The sequence below is a fragment of the Lepisosteus oculatus genome, chromosome 19 (assembly GCF_040954835.1).
Source record: "Lepisosteus oculatus isolate fLepOcu1 chromosome 19, fLepOcu1.hap2, whole genome shotgun sequence".
NCBI classification, from domain to species: domain Eukaryota; kingdom Metazoa; phylum Chordata; class Actinopteri; order Semionotiformes; family Lepisosteidae; genus Lepisosteus; species Lepisosteus oculatus.
In genome coordinates, this window is record NC_090714.1 from 17,547,031 (window position 1) to 17,567,825 (window position 20,795).

Genomic DNA, 20,795 nt, shown 5'->3' on the forward strand with positions numbered 1-20,795 from the left:
ACATTTCTGGCTAAGGACTGATTAATTTGACAAAGAACTAAAGTGCCTTTTTCATGTAGTTTTAAAACTGGGTGCTGAAAAAAGGGATGAAAAATAATAGAAAAATTTCTATGAACCAAGATGAGGCTCCTTGTTGCAGTTCTAGTCATTTTATTTAATTAATAAAGGTACAAAACACTTTAACATCCCGTCATCTTTGACAATAAAGAACGTAACACTAAAATGCTGGAGAGGTTTCTGAACTTGGAGATTCTTTAAATCAAGATGCAAGAAACTGCTCATGTAGGAGAGGAGACAGAATTATGAATAACAGCATTTTCTACACGCCTGAAACAGAATACTTGCCTTTTTATAAAGATTATTCCATTAATTTGCAAAGCATCTGGGTGACCTAAATGTACCCGATGCTGGCCAAGTTGCTTTAGTGCCCAACAACTCCTAAATGCTGACTTTTAATTGGCCATAACCTTATAAATGTTCTGTGTCTTCTGAGAGCCGAACCCCTACATGAGGATTGCAGGCTACAGCAGGGCTCTGTGAGGGACGGCGAGCTGTGGCCAGCAGGTTCAGGCAGGGCTGACACTCCAGAAGCACGGACACAGACTGGGAGCACACAGCGGCCGGGACCCTCCGGACCAGCAGAGCAGCCTGGCTGCACCGCTCCTCCCCTCCCCTGCAGGGGACACAGCTCTGCGCCAGCTGGCGTCATCACTACTGACGAGGAAGCCTCAGCGAGCCGCAGGTCTCTCCTGCGGGCCGGCCTCGCACCCGTGTCTCTCCTGGATCACGGTCTGGGATCGGGAACTGGCTAACGGACAAGACTCCCAGCAGCCGAGAGGGACTCTGTTCAACTGGAAACAGTAGAGCGACTCAACACTCGGCCCTTCCAATCTGCTGAACACTGCAGTAGTTCAAAAAACAGCCAGCACCTTTATCGCCGCTTCCATTCCCTTAACTGCCAATTAGATCATTAATGTGCCGTTTGCAGCAAAATCCTGCAATGCAGCGCGTGCCCTGGGATACAGGCTGTCGAGACCTCCTGGACCACAGCTGGAGCCGCCAGGCCGGACACAAACAACACCTGTCGGCCTCAAGAGAGAACCTTTCATAAATAGAGTACGAGCAGAAAGAATCATCCACAAAATAAAAACGGCAACATCCAAATATTCTTAGAAAATTATAAATATATATATATGTACACAAAGAAAACTTACCAAACTATTTGAAAAAATAAGATTTTAAAAGGAATAGGTTTCCTTTAAAAAAAATCCTTCTGTTTTTTTTTTGTTTGTTTTTTTGTTTTGCTGGGTTCAGAGAGCCCTGGGACCTGTACAGCTCGAGCAGCGTGCGAGGGGACTGCCTCTGCTCTGCGAGGGCCGTACGGCACCACCAGCGTCTCCACAGTCACACCCGTGCCCACTGAGCAACCGAAGCAGAGCCGGCCCGGATTAGCAAGGGGGCGAGAGCCCTCCAGCCCCACCCTTAGCCAGCTGATAAAGGGGGGAAGGGGGGCTGACAGTTTGCACGGCCCGTGGAACGCTGGTCACTCTCCTGGCCCTTGCAGCGCGCTGGGGGGGCCTCCACACGCCACACAGTGGCCGGACGCTGTCACTGCAGCTGATCTCTCACAAAGGGAAAACCAGCTTTGAACTTCAAAGGGGGAAAAAAATAAATAATTTTACAACAGCAACCCCCCCAAGCCCCCGTCTGGCTGTAGAGCTGAGAAGAGGGCGGGGCGGCGGAGGGGCAGGGCTGTTTCGGGCCCCGGCGCGGCGCGGCGGGCCCTAGCTGGAGGTGACGGTGGTGCCGCTGCCCAGCCTGATGATCATCTGCTGGCAGTCGTGCAGCGTGCGCTTGTCGCCCAGCTTCTCCAGCGTGCGCGCGGCGTCCGCCAGCATGCCCACACGCTGCCCCGGCGCCGACAGGAAGGAGGGGGGCAGGTAGCGGCACGCCAGCATCACCGCCTCCACCTGCTCTCGCTGTCCCGGCCGCGTCTCGCACTCCTCTGGGGACACACACACACACGGCCGTCAGCAACTGGGGATCGGCACAGCGCAGCAGCAGCAACAACGCAACCATCACGAGCAAAAACACACACACAAACACACACGGCCGTCAGCAACTGGGGATCGGCACAGCGCAGCAGCAGCAACCATCACGAGCAAAAACACACACACACACACACACGGCTGTCAGCAACTGGGGATCGGCACAGCGCAGCAGCAGCAACAACGCAACCATCACGAGCAAACAACACACACACACACACACACACACACACCGGCGCTGAACACAGGCTCGGGAAACCTCCGGCACCTCGCCTGCAGTACAGTTTCAGTGGCACAGGACAGGCACTCACACCAGGACATGCGGGGAGAAGGAGTAATTCAACAGTAAAGGAGGTGTTTGAATCCCTGCTGGACCTGGACTGGCTGGAGGTTCACTGAGGAGGAGTGCGGCCTCGGCGCCCTGCGCTCACCTGTCCTGCTGCCCGGCGTTGCCCGGCGCCGCAGGCTGCGGTCCAGGAGCTGGTGGGTGCGTGTGGGGCTGGCGCCGGCCATCAGGCGGGCCGTGGCCTCGTGCAGGAACAGCTGCACAGGAGAGACGCGTCAGGAACCGGCCGCAACATCAATAGCTCTCTGGCATTTCAGTGTCCCAGTTTCAGGGCTCCGTCTCCCCCTGAACCCTGTTTGCCCCTCCCAGTCCAGCTCTGCCCCCGCCCAGCTCACCCTGCGCATGGCGGGTCTGAAGCTCTGTGCCAGCTTCCTCAAGCTGCTCAGGTCCTGCTGGAAGCCCTGCAGCTCCGGGGGCGTGGCCTGCAGGGCCCCCCCTGCGGCCCCCCTCTGCTGCTGCCACACCTGCGTCCTCGTGACCAGGAGCAGGTCACACAGTAGCAGCTGGACAGCCTGCAGCAGCAGGGAGAGAGAGAGAGAGAGGGGGGGGGGGGGAGGCAGGTTAGGGCTGCTCCAATCATACAAGCAGAGATCACTGACTGGAAAGACAGGCACGTGCTTCACATGATTTTCCCTCTCCAGCCCACGACTGACTTCGGATTCTCACAGTTCGGCAGGTGCAGCTCCTGTAGCAGCCCCCATGTCCAGGCTGGGAGCCGAAGTCATGGCGCGTCCCTCTGGACTGGTGTGTGTGGACCAGCTCTGTATTGCACCGCAGGCGCATTGCACAGAAGCACAGATACATGCAATGCAACTACAATGCACTACAGTGCTGGCCGACGCTTCCTCACAGACCTGGGACAGGGCAGGCCTGAGCCTCCTCACAGACCTGGGGCAGGGCAGGCCTGAGCCTCCTCACAGACCTGGGACAGGGCAGGCCTGAGCCTCCTCACAGACCTGGGACAGGGCAGGCCTGAGCCTCCTCACAGACCTGGGACAGGGCAGGCCTGAGCCTCCTCACAGACCTGGGACAGGGCAGGCCTGAGCCTCCTCACAGACCTGGGGCCGGGCAGGCCTGAGCCTCCTCACAGACCTGGGACAGGGCAGGCCTGAGCCTCCTCACAGACCTGGGGCAGGGCAGGCCTGAGCCTCCTCACAGACCTGGGACAGGGCAGGCCTGAGCCTCCTCACAGACCTGGGACAGGGCAGGCCTGAGCCTCCTCACAGACCTGGGGCAGGGTGCCGTGTGGAGACAGAGAAGACCCCCCTGCGCCAGTACCTTGTCAATGTTGCTGCTGTGGCAGTGGGGTCCCAGGTGCAGGCTGTCCCTCAGGAGGCTGCTGGCTCTCTCACAGTGACCGAGCGTCATCTGGCAGTTCTCGGGTTTGGCCAGCTGGGCGCGGACTGCTCTAAAAGCACACAACGCTGCTCTGGGCAGGGGGCTCCTGTGGCGAATGGATGGACAGACAGACAGACATTAGGCTCTGTAGGTCCAGACAACACAATCAGAATCTCAGATCATTAACAAGAAGCCTCAGATTAGCCTATTCAGCCTAAACCGGGTCTCGCTCTCACTCGGCACTCTGCAGGCTCTTGGGAAGGTGCTCCACGGCGGGGTACAGCCTCTCAGCCGCAGCGTCGTCGCCCTGCAGCCAGTTCACCACCACGACCACCACCGCCGACCACCACCTCGCCTGGGGGTCACAGCCTGGGGGGAGACAGCATCGCCGGCGTGAGGGCCGCGCGACAGGCCGCAGGCGAGACGAGACCCGCCGCCCGCTCTGCCCCCGGGCCTCACCGGTCAGCGCCGCCGTGTTGGAGCCGATGGCGAAGGACTGCGCCGTGGCGCCTGCTGCATCGGAACAGCTGTTCAGCAGCTGGAGGTACTCCAGGGCGTCCGCGTGCTCCCTGAGGGGAGGAGGACAGTGTGAAAGCTGCAGGCGCCGCGGGTCGAAGGCGGACGGACGAGGGCCGGCGCTCTCACCCCTCGCCTGCCGCCAGCGCCTTCTCGCCCTGCGGCTGGGCCACGCAGTACAGCGCCTTCTCCAGCAGGTGCTCCCGAAACGCCTGGGTCACCTGAGCCAGAGGGTCCACTGCAGAAGAAGAGCACAGGCGCCGTCACAGCCGAGCCGGAGGCGCCCCCTCCCGGCCGAGCCCCCGAGCCCCCGAGCCCCCGAGCCCCCGAGCCCCTCACCTGTGTTCCCCGCCTGGCTGTAGACGCTCTCCCGCGGGGAGCTGCGCACCGACCAGTCTCCGTCCACGAAGAAGCGGTGGCCCAGCGGGTGACACAGCCACTGCATGGCCGGGGGCACGGTGCCGCAGGGGGCCAGGCACAGCTGCCGCGCGCTGCTCAGGAACACCCGCTGGGGGAGACAGGCAGCCGGGTCACACGGACACGCCTTGGGGACGGTACGTCACACTTCAGATCCTTACTGTCCATGACCCAGGACCCTTCATGAATGCCGAGCTTCAGCCCTCTGGCAGTTAGCACTTTTTAAAAACCGCAGAGTAGGAATCTGGAAAGAGCGACTGAGCTCGGGCCAGATCAGATCACAGGGACGACAAGGAGACAGTTACAGCATGTGGGACAAGTGCCAACTCAGTCAGGCCTGGTGATCCTCCTAGACAGACACGCACACGCACACGCACACGCACACGCACACGCACACGCACACGCACACGCACACGCACACGCACACGCACACGCACACCGTCGACCCTGGTGCAGGGGACTGACCATGCTGAAGTGCAGGGCTCGGGGAAGGCTGACTTTGACCCTCAGGGCTGTGGACACATAGATCTCCGCCAGCGTGGCGATGGACAGGTTGTCCCCTGCGCACTCGGCCAGGTTGACGGCGCTCAGGGCCATGTGGACAGCCGACAGCTGGCTGCCCCCCAGTTTGCCTGTTCGCAGAGCAGAGGAGAACAGTCACTGCCTCCCCTGTCCCCCCAGACACACAGCAACACCCACCTTCCGCGATGCGAGAGGAGGCTCTCCAAACTGCAGACCTGCTGTGCATCAGACCAGTCTGCTCAATCAGTGCACCAAGGCAGTGTGGATCTTGACTCATTGAGGCAATAACTGGGTCAATTAAGTCACTGAGAGCAGCTTTCTTTGAATTCCCAGGGGATTCAGTGGCTCTCCAGGAGCAGAAAGGTAAGCTAAAATGACTACAGAGAATCACTCAGAACATTATTATGTGAGAGGTATGACATAAGAATTAAACTACCTGTCATGTGAAGCTGGTGCAGGCGATGGTAAACGAGGGCTGCGTCTCGGCTGCTCTTCTTGGCATCGTCCTGCAGGGGGCGATCTCTGCGCAGGCCCCCCGCGCGCCCCGCCAGCCAGCGGCCCACCCACAGCCTCTGCAGGCACAGCCGGAGCAGCGCCCACAGCACCGCGCAGGCCAGGTCCAGCTGGGAGGTGGGCAGGGGGCGGCCCAGCGCCTTCAGGCAAGTCCACAGGTTCTGGGAGGCCTGAGCAAAATCGCCCTGCAGGGGAGAGCAGAGCCGCCAGGGAGAGGGAGAGAGAAAGACTGCATATCAGTCACAGCCCAGTCATACGAGACCACACTCTGACCCCCGACGTGTGGGAAACCAGCACCAGCACGTCACCCCGAGACAGCCTGTGGGCTCAGCGCGCCCCACAGCTGACGAACTGCTCTCGCAGCCCCGCGCGCCTCCCGTGAGGCGGTAGTGAGGGCAGCAGGGCTCTCGGGCCGTGACCAGACCCTAGCCCCTCGGCCAGGGCGCCGTCTGTAACCGCCCAGCTGCTGGAGGAGCCGACCGATTCACCGCGATCCCCTTCAAAACGGGACTGTGGGGTCGCCGCAGACACCCCTGCGATTCCCCCCGGGGGGGGTGAGCGGGATTAAGAACACGGCACACGCAGCCTGAGCAAACCCGCAACATCACAAACTAACACGCCAACACAAACACACGGCAGCCTTCTGTAGCCCTGAACAGACTCTCCAGACAGTATTGATCGCTCTGATCCCCTTAATCTCTACAGAAAACCGGGCAATAAATAACTCCGAGAGGGATGACAGAGCAAACGCCGGCTTTACAAGCGAGGCTACCAGCAAAGATGTGAAAGCTCTCGGCTTTAAGGCATTTCTCCCAGAGCCCACGGCTGTGCACACTGATGTAGCTTAAAGCAGCAGGAAGACAAATTTAAAGTTGCAAAGGGAGCTAAATGAAACTCAAGCTTCTGTATTCTTCATGCATGAGCATTTCAAGTGCTTATTTGCAGCGGCAACAGGTACACTGGCCAGGCGAGTGATGGAGGGCCCGACGCTGCAGTTCTGTGGGAAAACTGGCCAGTTCTGTCCAGAACTGGACTTCCGTGTTCCGCTGTGGTCGGGGCGTGCGGATCGCGAGCGAGCCAGAGGAGTGAAGTCCGGTTGTGCTTCCTCTCACCCGAGCCAGGTCCAGGTCAGCCTGCTTCCGGTGTCTCCAGAACAGCACCGAGGAGTCTGAGTGCAGCCGGGTCACTGGCTCGCCGTACACCAGCAGCCGGATCAGAACCGCAGCCACCAAAGCACCGTTGAGCAGCCAGAGGAACAGAGTGGGCAGCAGCCAGTCCAGCCAGCCGGGGAGCTCTGCCGAGACAGAAGCACTGGGGTCAAGAAAGCTGGCAGCCAGACCAGCCGGCGTTGTGCAAGTTTTAACTGTCACACATACACACAGCCCTCGCTTGCTTTGGTCCTACGTTTCGCAAACAATAAAAATCATTTTTAGGAAGCGCTGGCCTTTCGCAGTTTTTATAACTTTCTCTGGCTTTCTGAACTCCCCTACGTCACCAGCTAAACCGGCACAGAGGCCCAGAGCGAGGGCGAGGGCGAGGGCGAGGGCGAGGGGCACCTGCGCTGTCCACGCTGAGCATGCTGCGGCCGGGGCTGGAGGGGGCCGCGCGCTCCGAGGGGCTCGAGCCGCCGCCTGTGCCGCCCAGCAGGGCCGCCAGCGGGTTGAGGGACAGGAAGAGGAAGGTGAAGGCGCACAGGGCCAGACGAGAGCGGTCCAGCATGCCCACGCTGCCAGGAGAGGGCAGCTCCTGCTTGACCGGCGCCTGGGGGGGGAGAGAAGCAAAAACACAGTTAGATCCACAGGGCGAGAACGAGACACTTTCCCACAAACACAACACTCCTCCCCTTCGCTGCAGTGTCACCAGTCCCACCCCGACAGGCTGAAGGAAGGGATCCATTGTCATCTTGTCCACAGGATGAACAGTCAAATACAAAGCAGAGGACAAGTGGAAGTGTATTGGAAACCAAGAACATGAGGTACTTCTTTACCCAAAGGGGTGTGGGTGTATGGAACAAGCTAGCCAGCCCTGGCTGAAGGAGATCGTGGAACTACTAATTACTGGCTAGATGGCCTCTATTTGCTTGCAGCCTGTGGACTCTACTGGGGCTCTCGTACAGCGGTGTCCTTTCCCGTGACCCCGGCCGCGCGTGCCCGCGGGGGTACCTTGCTGTCCTCGAACATGGGGCTGTCGGGCTCGGAGTCGCTGGCGCACTGGGAGAAGGGGCTGCTGTGGGAGGGCGAGCCGGCGTCGGAGGGTGGCGGGGTGGGCAGCTCCACGGCCTCGGCCTTCAGCTCGCCGCTCACGCCGTCCACCTCCATCGGCACCCCGGCCACCAGGTCCTTCAGCGTCTCTGCGGGAGCGCAGGCAGGAGGCAGGGAGTCAGGAGAGGAGCTGGCCGGGAGAAACCGACCCCTCCCACGGGCCTGACGCGGCCCCCACTGGATCAACCACTCCTAGCTCCCCACACCCCCCCGAACCCCCAAACCCCCCTCCTCCTCCTCCCCTGAACCCCGCACTCACTGTTCTGCTGCGCCGCCATCTTCAGCGCCATGTTCTCCTGCTTCAGCTTCTGGTTGGACTGCTGCAGGAAGCGGATGTAGTCGATGGCCTTTCTCAGCACCGCCGACTTGTTGAGCTGCAAGTCAGACGAAGCCACGCTGAGCCACAGCCCCTCCGAGGCGCCCCCGACAGGCTGCGCCCCCAAAGCCACGGGACTCTGACAGAGATAGTTACCCCTGACCCTCACTCTCGGCCAGGACTGGATTTCATATCGCCTGCCAGGTCAAGACCCAGCCCTTCCTGGCCGCCTGACTTCTCATCCTTCCTGTTTCTAATCTATTTAACTGAACTGCGTCTCCGGGTGTCTGACTGGAAACACGCACCTTGGCCTCTGTTCCAGCCACCAGGTCCTTGAGCTCGATGATCTTGTCGTTGATGGAGGAGCGGTAGCGCTTCTCGATGGCGTTGTGCGCCGTCCGCTTCTCGCCCTTGCTGGGCAGGCCGCAGGGCTTGCCGTTGGCCACGATGCGGTTGATGGGGAGCTTGTCGGTGTCCAGCATCACTGGCACGGTGGTCAGGATGGTGCCGCCGCTCACCAGAGCCTGGCAGAGGGAGAGTCGGAGCGTGAGGCCACTGCGCGCTGGACTGCCCGCCGGCGGGCACGGGCTGGCTGACCCAGCGCCGGGGTGGACAGACGGGCTCACAGCCTCCCCCAGCGACTGCCAGAGCGGCGAAATGAAGAAACAATGAACACAAGCCCTGAGACGACCCCACACGAACACGAAAACACAGGTGGTTTTTATGCAGCTCTCAGAGGGAAATAAAGACCAGGTACAGCACTGCCTTTAATCAACGGCATGTGCAGCGACACCTGTGTGGCAGGGGAGGGGGGGGCTCACCTGTATGGAGGTGGTCTGCACAGGCGTGGTGGAGCTGGCCAGAGTGGTCATGCAGGGGGTCTTCACTGCTGTGACCACCGAGCCAGCGTCCGGCTTCAGGGCTGTCAGCAGCAGAGAGTCCGCCTTGATGAACTGGGGCTGCAGCAGGACCTGGGGACGAAGAGCAAGACACGATCGGACCAGCAGGGCCCCGAGAACAGGTCTGACCTAACCTGCACCCCTCTCACCCGCAGAGGCCCCCCCTACCCAGATCACCATCACCCTATCGGCCCAGGATGGGAGACAGAAAGTCTTGCCGCTTCCCCCTGTGCAGGCAGGTAGGACACTCCGAGACCCAGAGACACGCACCGTGCTGACCGGGACCTGGTGCACCTGGTGGGAGATGGTCTGCGTGGGCGGGCTCGCGGTGGCGGCCAATAGCTGCGGAGCGGGCAGGCTCTGGACCTGAGTCTGGATGGCCATTGGCTGGATCTGCTGGGGGGAGGCGGGGAGGCTGGGCTGGGTGGAGCACGCCTGCGGCCCGGCTGCAGAGTAAAGACAGCAGGTTACAGCTAGGGGGCGCCGCCGGGCCTGCACACAACAGCACCCAACTGGCGATCGCAACTAGACCGAACCGCACCAGAAACGACACAGGATTACATCTCAGAAACCGGACATCATTTTCTCAAAAAAAAAAAACGTATTTTAAAGTTAACTGACCAAAAAAAAACCAACGTTCAGCAAGACGTACCTCCTCTGTGCATCAGATGTTTGGACCAAACTGAGCTGGAAAAATAATTTGCCCGACAATAAATCTCAAAGCTGCCAGAGGTGTTCACGAGACGTCCAGGCTGCTTATCTCCTCAGTGCTCAGCAGATAGTGAGATACTGAGCACTGAGCTACCGACACAGTCAACAAAGGGCATGAACGGCTCTCACCCCTCCCTCTCGTGTTGCACAGTGATTACACAACGAGCCGAACGCAACAGGCTGTTACTCAACACACGCTGTCTAGACAGCTCCTTATCGGGTCTTTACAGAATTCACTTTGACCCAGGATAACCAGGCAGGTTTTCTTGTCTGTGTTCATTTTCGTTCGTGTCCTTGTTATTTTTCTCAAGGGCTTCAACCTTCAGCTTCTGAAGCTCAAGGGTCCGGCAGGTCAGGGCACAGAGGAACTTAGGGACAGATAACTTTCGCTTCGACAGCGGAGATCCTGAACAAAGAGTATTTACAGCCACTTTATCCTCTGAAAACAGTTCAGCACCGAGGCCCTGTTTGAAGAATGGTGCAAACACTGGTAGTTGAAGAATCAGAGAGAAATCTCAGTGGGAGATGCTGCTCTACAGGGGTGAACCAGGCGCCCACGTCCCGGTCAGGACCTCACCACCGACACCAGCAGTCAGTCCTGAATCTGGGGGTTTGCTGAGCAAGAGGCTGATGCAGAAAGACTGGCAAGACAGCGGATCAGAGGGGAAGGCCTCACTGGTGGGCACCTTACTGACCCTCTTCCTGAAGAGCCCCGACATTTCTCACAACCGAGATCAAACCAAACAGCTGTCTTTTAGTGCAGCGCCGTCCCCCTCCTCGGAGCCATTGCGAACGACCCCCACCCCACCCCACCCCCCTGCACCCCGAGCCACAAGGGAGGGGCCGTACCTGCATACCCGGCCGGACTCTGGTAGCCTGGGGCGGGTGGCGAGCTGAAGAGCACCGGCTGGCTGGAGCCGAGACTCGGGGTCCTCACGGCAGACGGAGGGGGCGCCGCTGCCTGGGTCTGGGGCTGTAGAGGCTGCTGCTGCTGCTGCTGTTTTGGGGGGGGCGAGGGCTGCGGGGTGGGGGGCTTGCTGTCCTGCAGAGGCGCAGGCGGGGGCGCTGGCGGGGCCGGAAGACTGCTCTGGGCGAAGGGGGCGGCCAGCTGAGGCTGCTGGGACGGGGGCGGGTACAGCTTCGCCGCAGAAGGGGGGGGCTGCTTGGCGGGAGGTCCCAGCAAGGCGTCGAGGTGCGGGGTGCTGCCCGGGCCCAGCAGAGAGGAAGAGGAGGAGGAGGAGGGGGCGAGGACAGGGGTGTCCTGCAGGGGACCCCCCGCGCCGAAAGGGGGATGGTCGAACAGGCCGGGGAACTCCATGTCCTGGCTGTTGATGAGCTGCAGCATGTCTGCAAAGAGAGAGGTCAGAGGTCAGAGGTCAGATGTCAGCGGTCAGCGGTCAGCGTCACCGGCTCGGGGGGCGAGACAGACAGAGCAGGAGCAAACTGATCGATCAGAACGCGAAACATTGGCAGACCCTCGGACCCCCTGCCTCCAGACAAGCTCCTCTCAACTCCACATCAGAGGAACAATTTCATACTGTGGAATTTTTTTTTTTTAATCTTGCTCTCCAATCTGAAGATGGCTATTTTAATGGCACTGGAACCTTTTGACTGTGCACCCTGGGTGTCTTTACAACACCACTAACAAGCTACAGGGGTGATAACAGAGCTCGTTAAGGCAGAGCCCTGCGGCCAGTCTGGTCACCGTGATGAACGCGATGGCGCCACTTTCACAGGGCAACTGCGCGAATGACTAATCTGATTAGCTGCGAGTTTAGTCTGAACGGTTAACGGGTGGTGCACCACCAGCCCGGACAGCAGGGGCCCAGTGCCGCTCTGCAGACAGGAGTCTCTCTCGGCTCCTCCGCACCTCCGGCGCCGGCCTGGTCCCACCCAGGTCTGCCCCAACACTGGCAAGATCAGCTTCACTTCACTGACTGCCTGAGCAGGTGATTCGCTCAGGTATTTCAACATCCTCTGCATCAAACATCACAGAGCACTCTGCTTATTGGATCGATGGCTCTCCTAGTGTCGCTGACCTTTAGGACACAGGTGATTTAGGGCAACTGCTAGAGCCCAGGATCAGGGCAGGACCCCTGCCTGAGCTAATTCAAGTACCGAACACGTTCAGCAAGAACAGCAGCTCTTATTTACAAACATAGAATGGCTTCAGGCAGCATTCAGCTCCAAAGAGTACCCGAACAGTGTTCTAGCATGAGCAGGAACAGCAGACAGCCAGTGAGCTCACGACAGAAACCTCCTGCACACAGCAGCCCAGAGACTTCGGCTTCATGTGCCGCAGGTCATCAGGAACCGGGAGGCTGCCACTTGTCACTTCAGCAAATACCGCCTGAAAGGAACGGGTAAAGGTTTATTCCGCACTGAAAGGAAAAGAGACACAACGTTTGGCTGTGGAGCCACACGCCTGACGAAACGTTGTGTTTCTGCTCTGTCCTCTCAGCCTGGAATAAACCCTTACCTGTTCCTTTGCAGCCTGCGCATGCTGGCACAGCTCCCTGCTGGAGCTACACTCTGAAAGGCCCAGCACACCTCTTATCAGGTCATACCTGACCCTGCAGCTGGAAAACCACGAAACGGATCACAACAGCTACGGAGTCTCGTGTACGACTGGGTTCACTGCAGTTTCCAAGCTCAGCAAAAGTGCTGGTGCTGTCCAGGACACAGCACCGTCTTTCAGCCAGTATTGTAGGTGTGAAGGAAAGATGACATACGTCTGTCCACACAGAGGCTTCCCAAGAACAAGCTAATTCCAGCAAGAGACCGCGAGATGCAGCACACAGGTGCGCTGGAAACAGACAGAGAGCCACAGGAACATTAACATTTACCTTCTAAAGTGCAGTCCATACTGCCAGCCAGTGTGAAAGCTGTCTGCTCAGCTGCGAAATCACAAACTCCTCAAGAGCTGCGCGCATCCCCGTGTCCAGAGGGAGCTGAACGTCCTCCCCGCACGGGCCGGGCCGTCAAGCCCACAGAGGAGCACAGCTCCCGTCGGACACGCCTCCCTCACGCCCGCGGGGGGCCGGGCGGTGCGAGCCGTGTTTTGGTATGAGGTGATCGCTCGCAGCCAATGGGACGCGGGCTGGGCGCCTGGCTATGCGGGCCTGCCCCCGGGACACGGCGAGAGAGCCAGCGTGTCTGAGCCCACGGTGTCCCGGGCTGCAGGGTGAACGACCGGGGTTACTATCGGGCAGCGTGTGCGTCTGCTCAGGCGGCGGGGTTACTCGCGGTCATGCACACCCCCCGACAGAAACACGGCGACGAAGCAGCTTCTCCCACGCAGGTCGCGTCACCAGGGGGAGAATAAGAACAATCGCCCTGTAACGCGACAGCGGGACCGAGAAGGAATCGTTTAAGAAAGGCGGTCTCCTGAACACCGCGGGAGCGTGCCCCGGGCCGTGTTCAGCGGACAGGGTCCCCCCTGCAGGCTCGATGACCGGCCCCTGCAGGAAGCCCCCCCCGGGAGACCGCGGCTTTGTAATGAAAGCGGTGCAAATCGTTCAGTGTCTCCCCCGGCCCTGGGTGAGAGAAACACGCGGGTGAACTCCGGGCGGGGGAATGCACGAGAGTAACCCCCGCGTGACGCCACGCGCAGCAGCCAGGGGGGGGCGGGGCGCTCGAGAGCAGAGAGCAGCCCTGCTCCGGACGCTTTGGGGGGCTGGACCCCCGCACTGAGATACCCCAATAACCCGCCTCCCTGCGCCCGGCACCCCGCGGGCCCTGAGCTCGTCTGTCCGAAAGCGCCCCACGGCCCGAGGCAGAGGGGGGTCTCTGGGCTGCTGTGCGCGCAGGGGGACATGTCGCTGCGGACCCCACTGCCAGCCAGACTGACCACAGCTGCGCCGACAGGACAGGCGCGGTGCCCGAGCAGCAGTCCCGGCACTGACAGTCGTGCGAGGCTGCAGCCGGGGTCCGGCTCGGGTCCGGCTCGGGTCCGCACGCCTGCGGGCTTACCGTCGATGTCGCTGAGCAGCGCGGTGTCGATCTCACTGGGCTCATGAAGAGACAGGCTGGGGTCCAGGTGGTCCAGCGACGGGTCGTCAAAGGGCAGGCCGCTCATTTTCGGTTGTTTCTTTTTAACAAGTGTATTCGCAGTTATCCCGAGTTATCACGTGGAAGTTTCCATTAAAATACAACATAAAAAATAAACACAGAAAAGTCCCGTCTGGAGGGGGGGGGGGAGCCCCCCAGAGACGGCAGTAAAGAGTGAAATCAAACTTTGTGACTGATGCGTCTGTCTACTCGCTGCTCTCCTGCTCCTCCATGCTGAGCGCTCACGGTAAACTTGTCCAAACACTGAGCGGAGCGACACCCTAGCCTGCTGGCTGGGAAGCCCCAGACGCACCGCCCCGCAGCTCCGTGACGACCGCGGACTGACGGCGCTCCCGGCCAATCAGCGGCAGAACAGCGGCCATGTGCGGTCTGGCCAGGAGAGGGGGGTGTGTTTCTCACCTGCCCCCCCGAAAAACAGCTGTATCTCTTCTCACCGGTCCAGCCTCATGCATAATAACTGGGAATATTTCTTTACAGATCTGGTACCTCATTTTATTCTGCTTTCTGCCTTTTCATAGTTTTTCTGCTTCTACAGACACCCTCTGACCTCTCTCACTCGCAGCTGCCCGGCCCTTCCCCTGGGAGTGCAGTGTGATGGCTGGGCTCTCCTCTCCCGCTCGCCCGGGACCCTGAGGCTCAGGGGGTGGGTCATTGATGACTGTGGTGAGCTCAGGGCAGGAGCGGCCTGAGAGACCTGTTGCAGGAACAGAGTGGGAGTCACTGAGCAGGGTCTGTGTGCTGGATCACACTGCAGTGCCTGAGGGGGTTTAGTCAGGGTTTAGTGAGTCTCCTGCATCAGCAGCTCAGTTTGGTGACTGTGTGATAACCAGCTCTGCCCCAGGGCCCAACAGCAGTGCGGCTCTATTCTTGAGCTCGGCACCAGGCTGCCATGTGGGATAGGGTCTCTGCCTTGTATGGAAGAAGTGGGTTTTTAATCTGGCACGCCTTGTGGCAAAAGCTATTCTTAATCAGCAATAAAACTAATGTAATTACAGATATTATTATATATTGTTTAAGCCTTTTATCAAACCCCTGCTATGTTTGTGTACCTTTAAAATGTACTACAAAAAAAAATATCTGTTCGCTCACAATCAGTGATAAAAGTCTTCATTTGCTCGGGTCAGGCAGTCGCAGGGCAGCACGGTCCCAGAGTGTACTAAGAACTATGGACTCAACTTCCACGTGGACAGGTGATATTCATGCTAACCGAAGCCGCATCCTGAACAGGCCATGAGCACACAGCCAGCGAGCGGAGCAGCTTCCCAGAGACACAAGCGGCGGCTGCCGCACAGGCGAGCCCCTGTGGGCGTGTCCCCGCCAGCCAATGGGGAGCGGCCGCAGGCGGGACTGCGCGCAGTCAAGTTTGTTGGAGTCGCAGAGGCGGCCCCGCCTGTAGAACCAGCGGCCCCGACCAATGAAAAGCGGCGCACAGTGTGGGGTGATCTGACGTCACAGCTGTGGCTCTGCGATTACATCACGTAATCCTTGCTGGACGGGCGCAGCTCGTTTTCCAGTTTTTCCGGGGGGTAACTTTTAGCACAGGAGGTTTAACACCCGCTAGGAAAGGACTCCCCAGAACAGATCGATTGCAAAAAAAAAATATTTGCTGTTTGTCTTAGTGAGTATGGAGACTTTTACTTTCAATACAAGGAGGGCAGCTCTAAATAAGTTTTAAAGTGTTTGTTAGAGGAAACTCATGCAAACACGGGGAGAACATGCAGACTCCACACAGACAGCACCTTGGGTCTGGAATTGAACGCGGGGGCCCAGAGCTGTGGGGCAGCGATGCTGACCACCCTTTCGAAATGTCCTCCTCTTCCTAACGGAGCAAAGCTTTATTAACTGGTGTTGACCAAGTTCATCAGAGGAGGAACAGCAATGGAATTCGCTTTACAGGGATCACACTGACGTTTTTATTTGGGTTGAGATGTAAGTTTTTTTCAGAGGGACATTTGGCAATTCTGCAAGGGTTAAGTGGCTCATTTTCCAAAGATTCATTAAAACTAAGTTTTAAAAGGACGTAAAAAAAGATCTTCCTTCACCCAAGTTAGCATACAAGGGTTAAAGCTTCCTACCTAAGCAGCTATGCAATAGTCAGGCAATATTAAGGCCAGGATCAGTTTGCATTTTTAGTTTCTAAGTTTTTCAGTAATCCTTCTGTTCTTTATTCCTAATAAATATTTAAGCTATTTCAACACAAATTAAAGCTGAAAGATTTTGCTGTGGTTGTTCAAGTACTAATTCTACTGTACAATATAATGTCAGTTGTGATGTTTTACATAAAAGTTTACATTTAACATTTAATTGGCACTATTTTATGGGTTCACAGTTATTTTAAGGTTTCAGATTCCTAGAATTGTGATAGGAAATGTGTTCTTCAGGTTATGCAGTAATTGGAACACCAGCCTACACTTACACAGGTACAGTATTTCCAAGCAAGAACAACAGAGACCGGAATGTACAGATCACACTGGTAGTGTTTTATTGGAGTTTAACACATGCAAGAGTTCGTACAGCACAGCGCGAAACTTCGGTAACAGCAGCAGTAAGGACAGGCCATTACACACACATGACAAGACTGTTCTCTCTGGGTCCCTGCTGCCCTAAGGGTAAGCTCAGGTGCAGAACTCAGGAAGCAGGCAGAACAGCTTCCAGAATGCACCTGACACCTTCAGGTGAGTCAAGACCTTCATCCAGCCACTTTCACTTCCAAGATTCTACCCCCTGACGTCAGGCACAGAACTGTTTTCAGTTACACAGAACATCATTAGGTGCATTAAACAAAATCAGCACAATGTGTTAACTTCCGTGTCAAAAGACATACTGTATTTGCGAAGATGTGTATCAATTTCTCAAAACGTACGTAACTCCCAGGAATCTTGTGCTGTTTCTCTTTTTAACACCACTGGTTAACTCTGCAACACAAACATTTACCAGCAAATGATGAATTCTGTTAAAAAACTGATAGACAAAAATACGCCCAGAGATGTCAGATATTACATTTTAAGGAGAACCAAAGTGATTTGAAGTTTCTCAGAACATCAGCGCACTCTCCAGGCTCAAACTGCGTAGCACAGACCACTAGGCTCAAATAAAAGGAAATAAGCAGTTACACTTCTATATGTCAGTTTAGTCTTGTAGATATCACAGCTCCTCAACTCTGTTGCAAGGTTAAAAGCTAAGGTACATTACTTTTTTCAAATAAAAAAAAAAACAAAACAAAATTAGATCCAATAAACTTTGTGGAAGAGTGCGACCCAGCTAGTGCACACAAACATGAAGAGTTATACACATTTAACACAAATACAAGAACCTTTCATTTCTTTCTTTTTAATCTTGTAAAACATTTTCCCTAATGCTGATACTTGCAAAGAATATTAAAAACAATAAATTAATCTTATTAAAAGATTTTCTAATGTTCTAAGTGATTACAGATATAAAGATAAATGTCTCAGCTGCAAGCAACCAGAATGATTTTTATAGAGCTCTCTATAATAAAAGTTAAAATTAGGAACTTTTCTGATAGTGTTATATCTTTTATCTCAGCAAAAATGGATTTACAATACACTGTACAAGAAATTCATGTCTGCAAAGTTAAGAAGCATGTTGGAAAAGAATGAACAGCCCAGGAACTAATTTCTTTCCTGCTTCTGATTTTCATTTATTACAAATGCTACAAGCCTACATGCTACATGTGGCACTACTGCTGCATCTCCACAGTAGCCACAGTCACTATGGCAAAACGCCTGTTCTTCAATACCATGACTGAAGAGTTATGGCCCAAAAAGCTGTGAAAAAGACAGACTGTTCGCTATGTTTAGCACAGCTGTAATGATTATCTACACTAAACCCACAGCCCACCTCAAATCATCGCTTAATGACATTTTCATCTCATTGCTTTTTTACCACCTGATCCGCATTTTGAGTTCTAAGGCTTTTAGCTTGATGTACAATTTCTCTATTTAAGCATTCTTCTCTTAGAACCACAAAACTCAGATACCTCTCCTAAAATACATATTTTACTTTTCATACACTGATAGACCCATGTGTTACTGTGTAAGGGACTACATCTGAGGACGTTTTGATATTGGACACACAGGGCATTTTGTTCAGTACTTTTAATTGTTTTCCCTCAAAGACGTCATTTATGACACAGTTCAAGAAACACTGGTGACACCACCAACTAAGACAGCTTTGCGGTGTTCTCTTATATTAAAATGTATACAGTACATCAATAGCTTATCTTCCACTATCCAATTTAATAGTTCTGTTACAATTAACACACGTTAATAAATAGCTGAAATGCACATCTATTTTAGCATCGTCTCTTATTTCATGCTCAAATAGATCTAACTCTGTGGATAAACATCTACAGTAGAGCACACTGCTTTAATGCTATTTCTTAAGGTTTCCAAGTACATCGGCACAATATCAGTCTGTTATCTAATCAGTATTTCCCAGCTCTGGTATATCCATACTTTGTAAATCCACATATTCCATACGGACTGAGTCTAGGTGAAAGGTCAGAATGCACTCTGACTCAGTGAAGACAGTACAGTAGGGATGGTCGACACAGCAGTGATGCAAGTGTGCTTTCAGGCAGTGAAGGGTAAAGCTCATCATTATCACTTATTGCCCATTTCCTAGGTTTCACAGTCCTGCACAGAAAGATACTCTCCTTTGAAACTTTTTGTTAAATCTTCTGCAGAATGGTTAATCTGTCATTTCTCTGCTTCACCCTGGTGTAGAAACCACGCCCCAAGCCTCTGCTTACATCTCCCTGGCTTTCCCATCTAAAAGCATCTCAGGCTGGTTTGTCCTTTCCACTGACATGAATCCACTTTGCACAAAACCTTTAAAAATAGCAGGTCAAGAGTCCAGAAAGAATTACAGATGGTAGTTGTGTAATCTCATCTACGTCTACTGAAACACTGCCAACTGACAGGCTTCAAAACAGGGAAAATATTTTTCTTTTAAAAATAATTAATCACATTTATACAAATGTCCCCTTTAAAATTCACACCGAGAAATCCCACAAGACTATTTAATGGGAATAGGCTAGACCCTAATATATAACAAAACCCCTTTCAAACTCAATTAGATAAAATATCTGATGCTTTGACACAACTGTTGTCAAACAAAGGAAACTGCCCTGGCTCCTCTTCAGAATTATTTTTCTCTGTGAAAACAAATCTTGTGCTAAATATTTAAGAGTGCATTTAAAACACTGAGGCTGGAGATGTAGGTGCCCTGTGTACCATGGCTTTTCTCAAACTGCATTTGCTGTGGGTTAATGCTGATCAAAGTACATTCCAGTTAGCTGAATTTACTAATACAGTTACAGTATTTACAAATATACACAAAGCGAGGAAAGACCTCATACGCCTTACAGGAAAAAATAACAACAAGAATCATGTTCTGAGAATTCGAAGGTCACTCTACCGGCTTTGCATTCCCTTTTAAAATCCTGCCTGGGGAAAAGTCCTGTGTTGCCCTGAGCAACATCAGACCCAGCTGTGAGAGCACGCTGGCCGAGGGACTGCCGAGGGGGTGGGGAATCAGCTGCACACAAGCAGGGCCCTTCAAAAAGGTCGTGTAACGGCCACTCTCTATAACCTTAAGGTTCCCCCGCTGCACATCAGCGGGGTTTGTAGTGCACAGATTAACTGAAGTCCTGTTTCATTCATATGACAGCAAATCAGTGTCTGGGAAATAACACTGCCCGTCTCCACCGTTCAAGAACAGACAGGTAGGCTGTATGTGAAGGACACTGGATAAAACCCTCCAGACGCACATTCTCTTCGTAGAGCTGCCCTGCTCAATACAGTCTTAGACACGAAGGGAAAGAAACTCGAAAAGTAATTAACGGAAACATACACTGGCTACACCGTACCAAAACCAAAAGCAGAATCACCTTAGAAAACCTTCAACATGGGGTAAGTCTCCATATGTAAATAATAACGGCACAATAATAATTATGAATTATTCTCTTCAGGGGCTTATTCACTCAGACTGAAAAAAAAGGTCAAGGAACTAGGTGCAACTAACATTAAAAAAACTCACAGAAGCGATCACTGCAGGTACCTAATCTACCCACCCTCATGCCTTTAATTTTTGGAAAACACACTGGCCAGGTGTTATCTTTCACTGAGGGACTCTGAAGGAGGAAAGACACCTGAATATCCCTCGGTCTCTCTTCCCAGGACTGCTCGGAGGCCCGACTCAGACAACAGGCACAACAAGAAAAATTAAGACAGGTTCTGCAGTTCTATTTTTCTTTTCTGAAATGCGAAAGACAGCTGCAAATTTGTCAGTTTAAACTGTTGGATAAAGTGGGACTGATGGAGCAGCTAACGGGTAGCGATGAAGGGATCATCTCATCATCCGCCTGGGACAGTGTTAGGCGTACTGCTTTCTGGTTGGCAAGGAAACCAGATAAGAGCCTGGCCCGGAGGCGCTGCAGGTTCAAGAACAGGCAGAGGGGAGATGGGGAGATGACAGCGTCCTGGACAGGAGAGGTCACGGGGAAGGGGGGTGGTTCTGTCCATCAGCTCTGCTTGCAAATGGGGCCACAGGAGAGTGAGCAGAGGGGTGGGTTGGTGAGGTGTCATGGCTGGCGGTTACTAGCAGACAGTATCTACAAGGCGAAGAGGGCATCCTCTGACCGCTCGGCTTTCTTCCGACTGCCGCTGGGTGCAGTGGCGGGGGCAACGGGGTCACCACTAGGGGGCGACGGCAGGTTGGGAATCATCTCGGCTGCCTTGGCCCTCTCCTCTAAAAACTTGTCGAACTCTGAAGGTGAATAAAAGAGAGCAAAGTCAAGCCACTGTCCATTCC

The 20,795-nt window shown here is 54.9% G+C and overlaps 2 protein-coding genes across 11 annotated transcripts in view; both read right to left on the minus strand.

Annotated features, from left to right (window-relative positions):
* Window positions 1-1,362: 1,362 nt before the first annotated feature.
* srebf1 (sterol regulatory element binding transcription factor 1) lies at window positions 1,363-14,218 on the minus strand. 4 transcript variants are annotated; one of them, XM_015360164.2, is made up of 19 exons: window positions 13,860-14,218; window positions 10,737-11,234; window positions 9,447-9,622; window positions 9,099-9,248; window positions 8,583-8,801; window positions 8,221-8,335; window positions 7,863-8,050; window positions 7,257-7,461; window positions 6,813-6,994; window positions 5,624-5,885; window positions 5,131-5,297; window positions 4,588-4,756; window positions 4,378-4,486; window positions 4,192-4,301; window positions 3,969-4,101; window positions 3,673-3,838; window positions 2,730-2,906; window positions 2,480-2,591; window positions 1,363-2,005 (listed from the first exon to the last, which is right to left on the minus strand). In XM_015360164.2, the coding sequence occupies exons 1-19, from the start codon at window positions 13,963-13,965 to the stop codon at window positions 1,785-1,787; spliced, it is 3,465 nt and encodes a 1,154-aa protein (XP_015215650.2). In that variant the 5' UTR covers window positions 13,966-14,218; the 3' UTR covers window positions 1,363-1,784. The 4 variants fall into 4 exon arrangements, with proteins under 4 accessions (XP_015215650.2, XP_015215651.2, XP_069037161.1 ...); XM_015360165.2 differs by lacking the exon at window positions 13,860-14,218 and adding an exon at window positions 12,734-12,752; XM_069181060.1 differs by having other exon boundaries at window positions 3,969-4,301.
* A 2,199-nt stretch (window positions 14,219-16,417) lies between these two features.
* LOC102698647 (TOM1-like protein 2) overlaps window positions 16,418-20,795 on the minus strand; it is a 31,931-nt gene continuing 27,553 nt past the window's right edge. For all 7 annotated transcript variants that reach the window (XM_069180736.1, XM_006637224.3, XM_015360225.2 and 4 more), the window contains one exon: window positions 16,418-20,750. In XM_069180736.1, the coding sequence (XP_069036837.1) occupies window positions 20,596-20,750 (155 nt within the window). In that variant the 3' untranslated portion in view covers window positions 16,418-20,595. The remainder of the gene's footprint in view (window positions 20,751-20,795) is intronic.

Excerpts from the sequence above, each read along its gene's own strand:
- srebf1 (XM_069181060.1), bottom strand. The coding sequence starts at position 13,965 with ATGAGCGGCCTGCCCTTTGACGACCCGTCGCTGGACCACCTGGACCCC. Across the intron at positions 4,757-5,130 it reads GAGCCCTGCACTTCAGCATG|CGGGTGTTCCTGAGCAGCGC; the intron begins GTCAGTCCCCTG and ends TGTCTCCCCCAG. Across the intron at positions 3,839-3,968 it reads AAGAGCCTGCAGAGTGCCGA|GAGCCCCCTGCCCAGAGCAG; the intron begins GTGAGAGCGAGA and ends CATTCGCCACAG.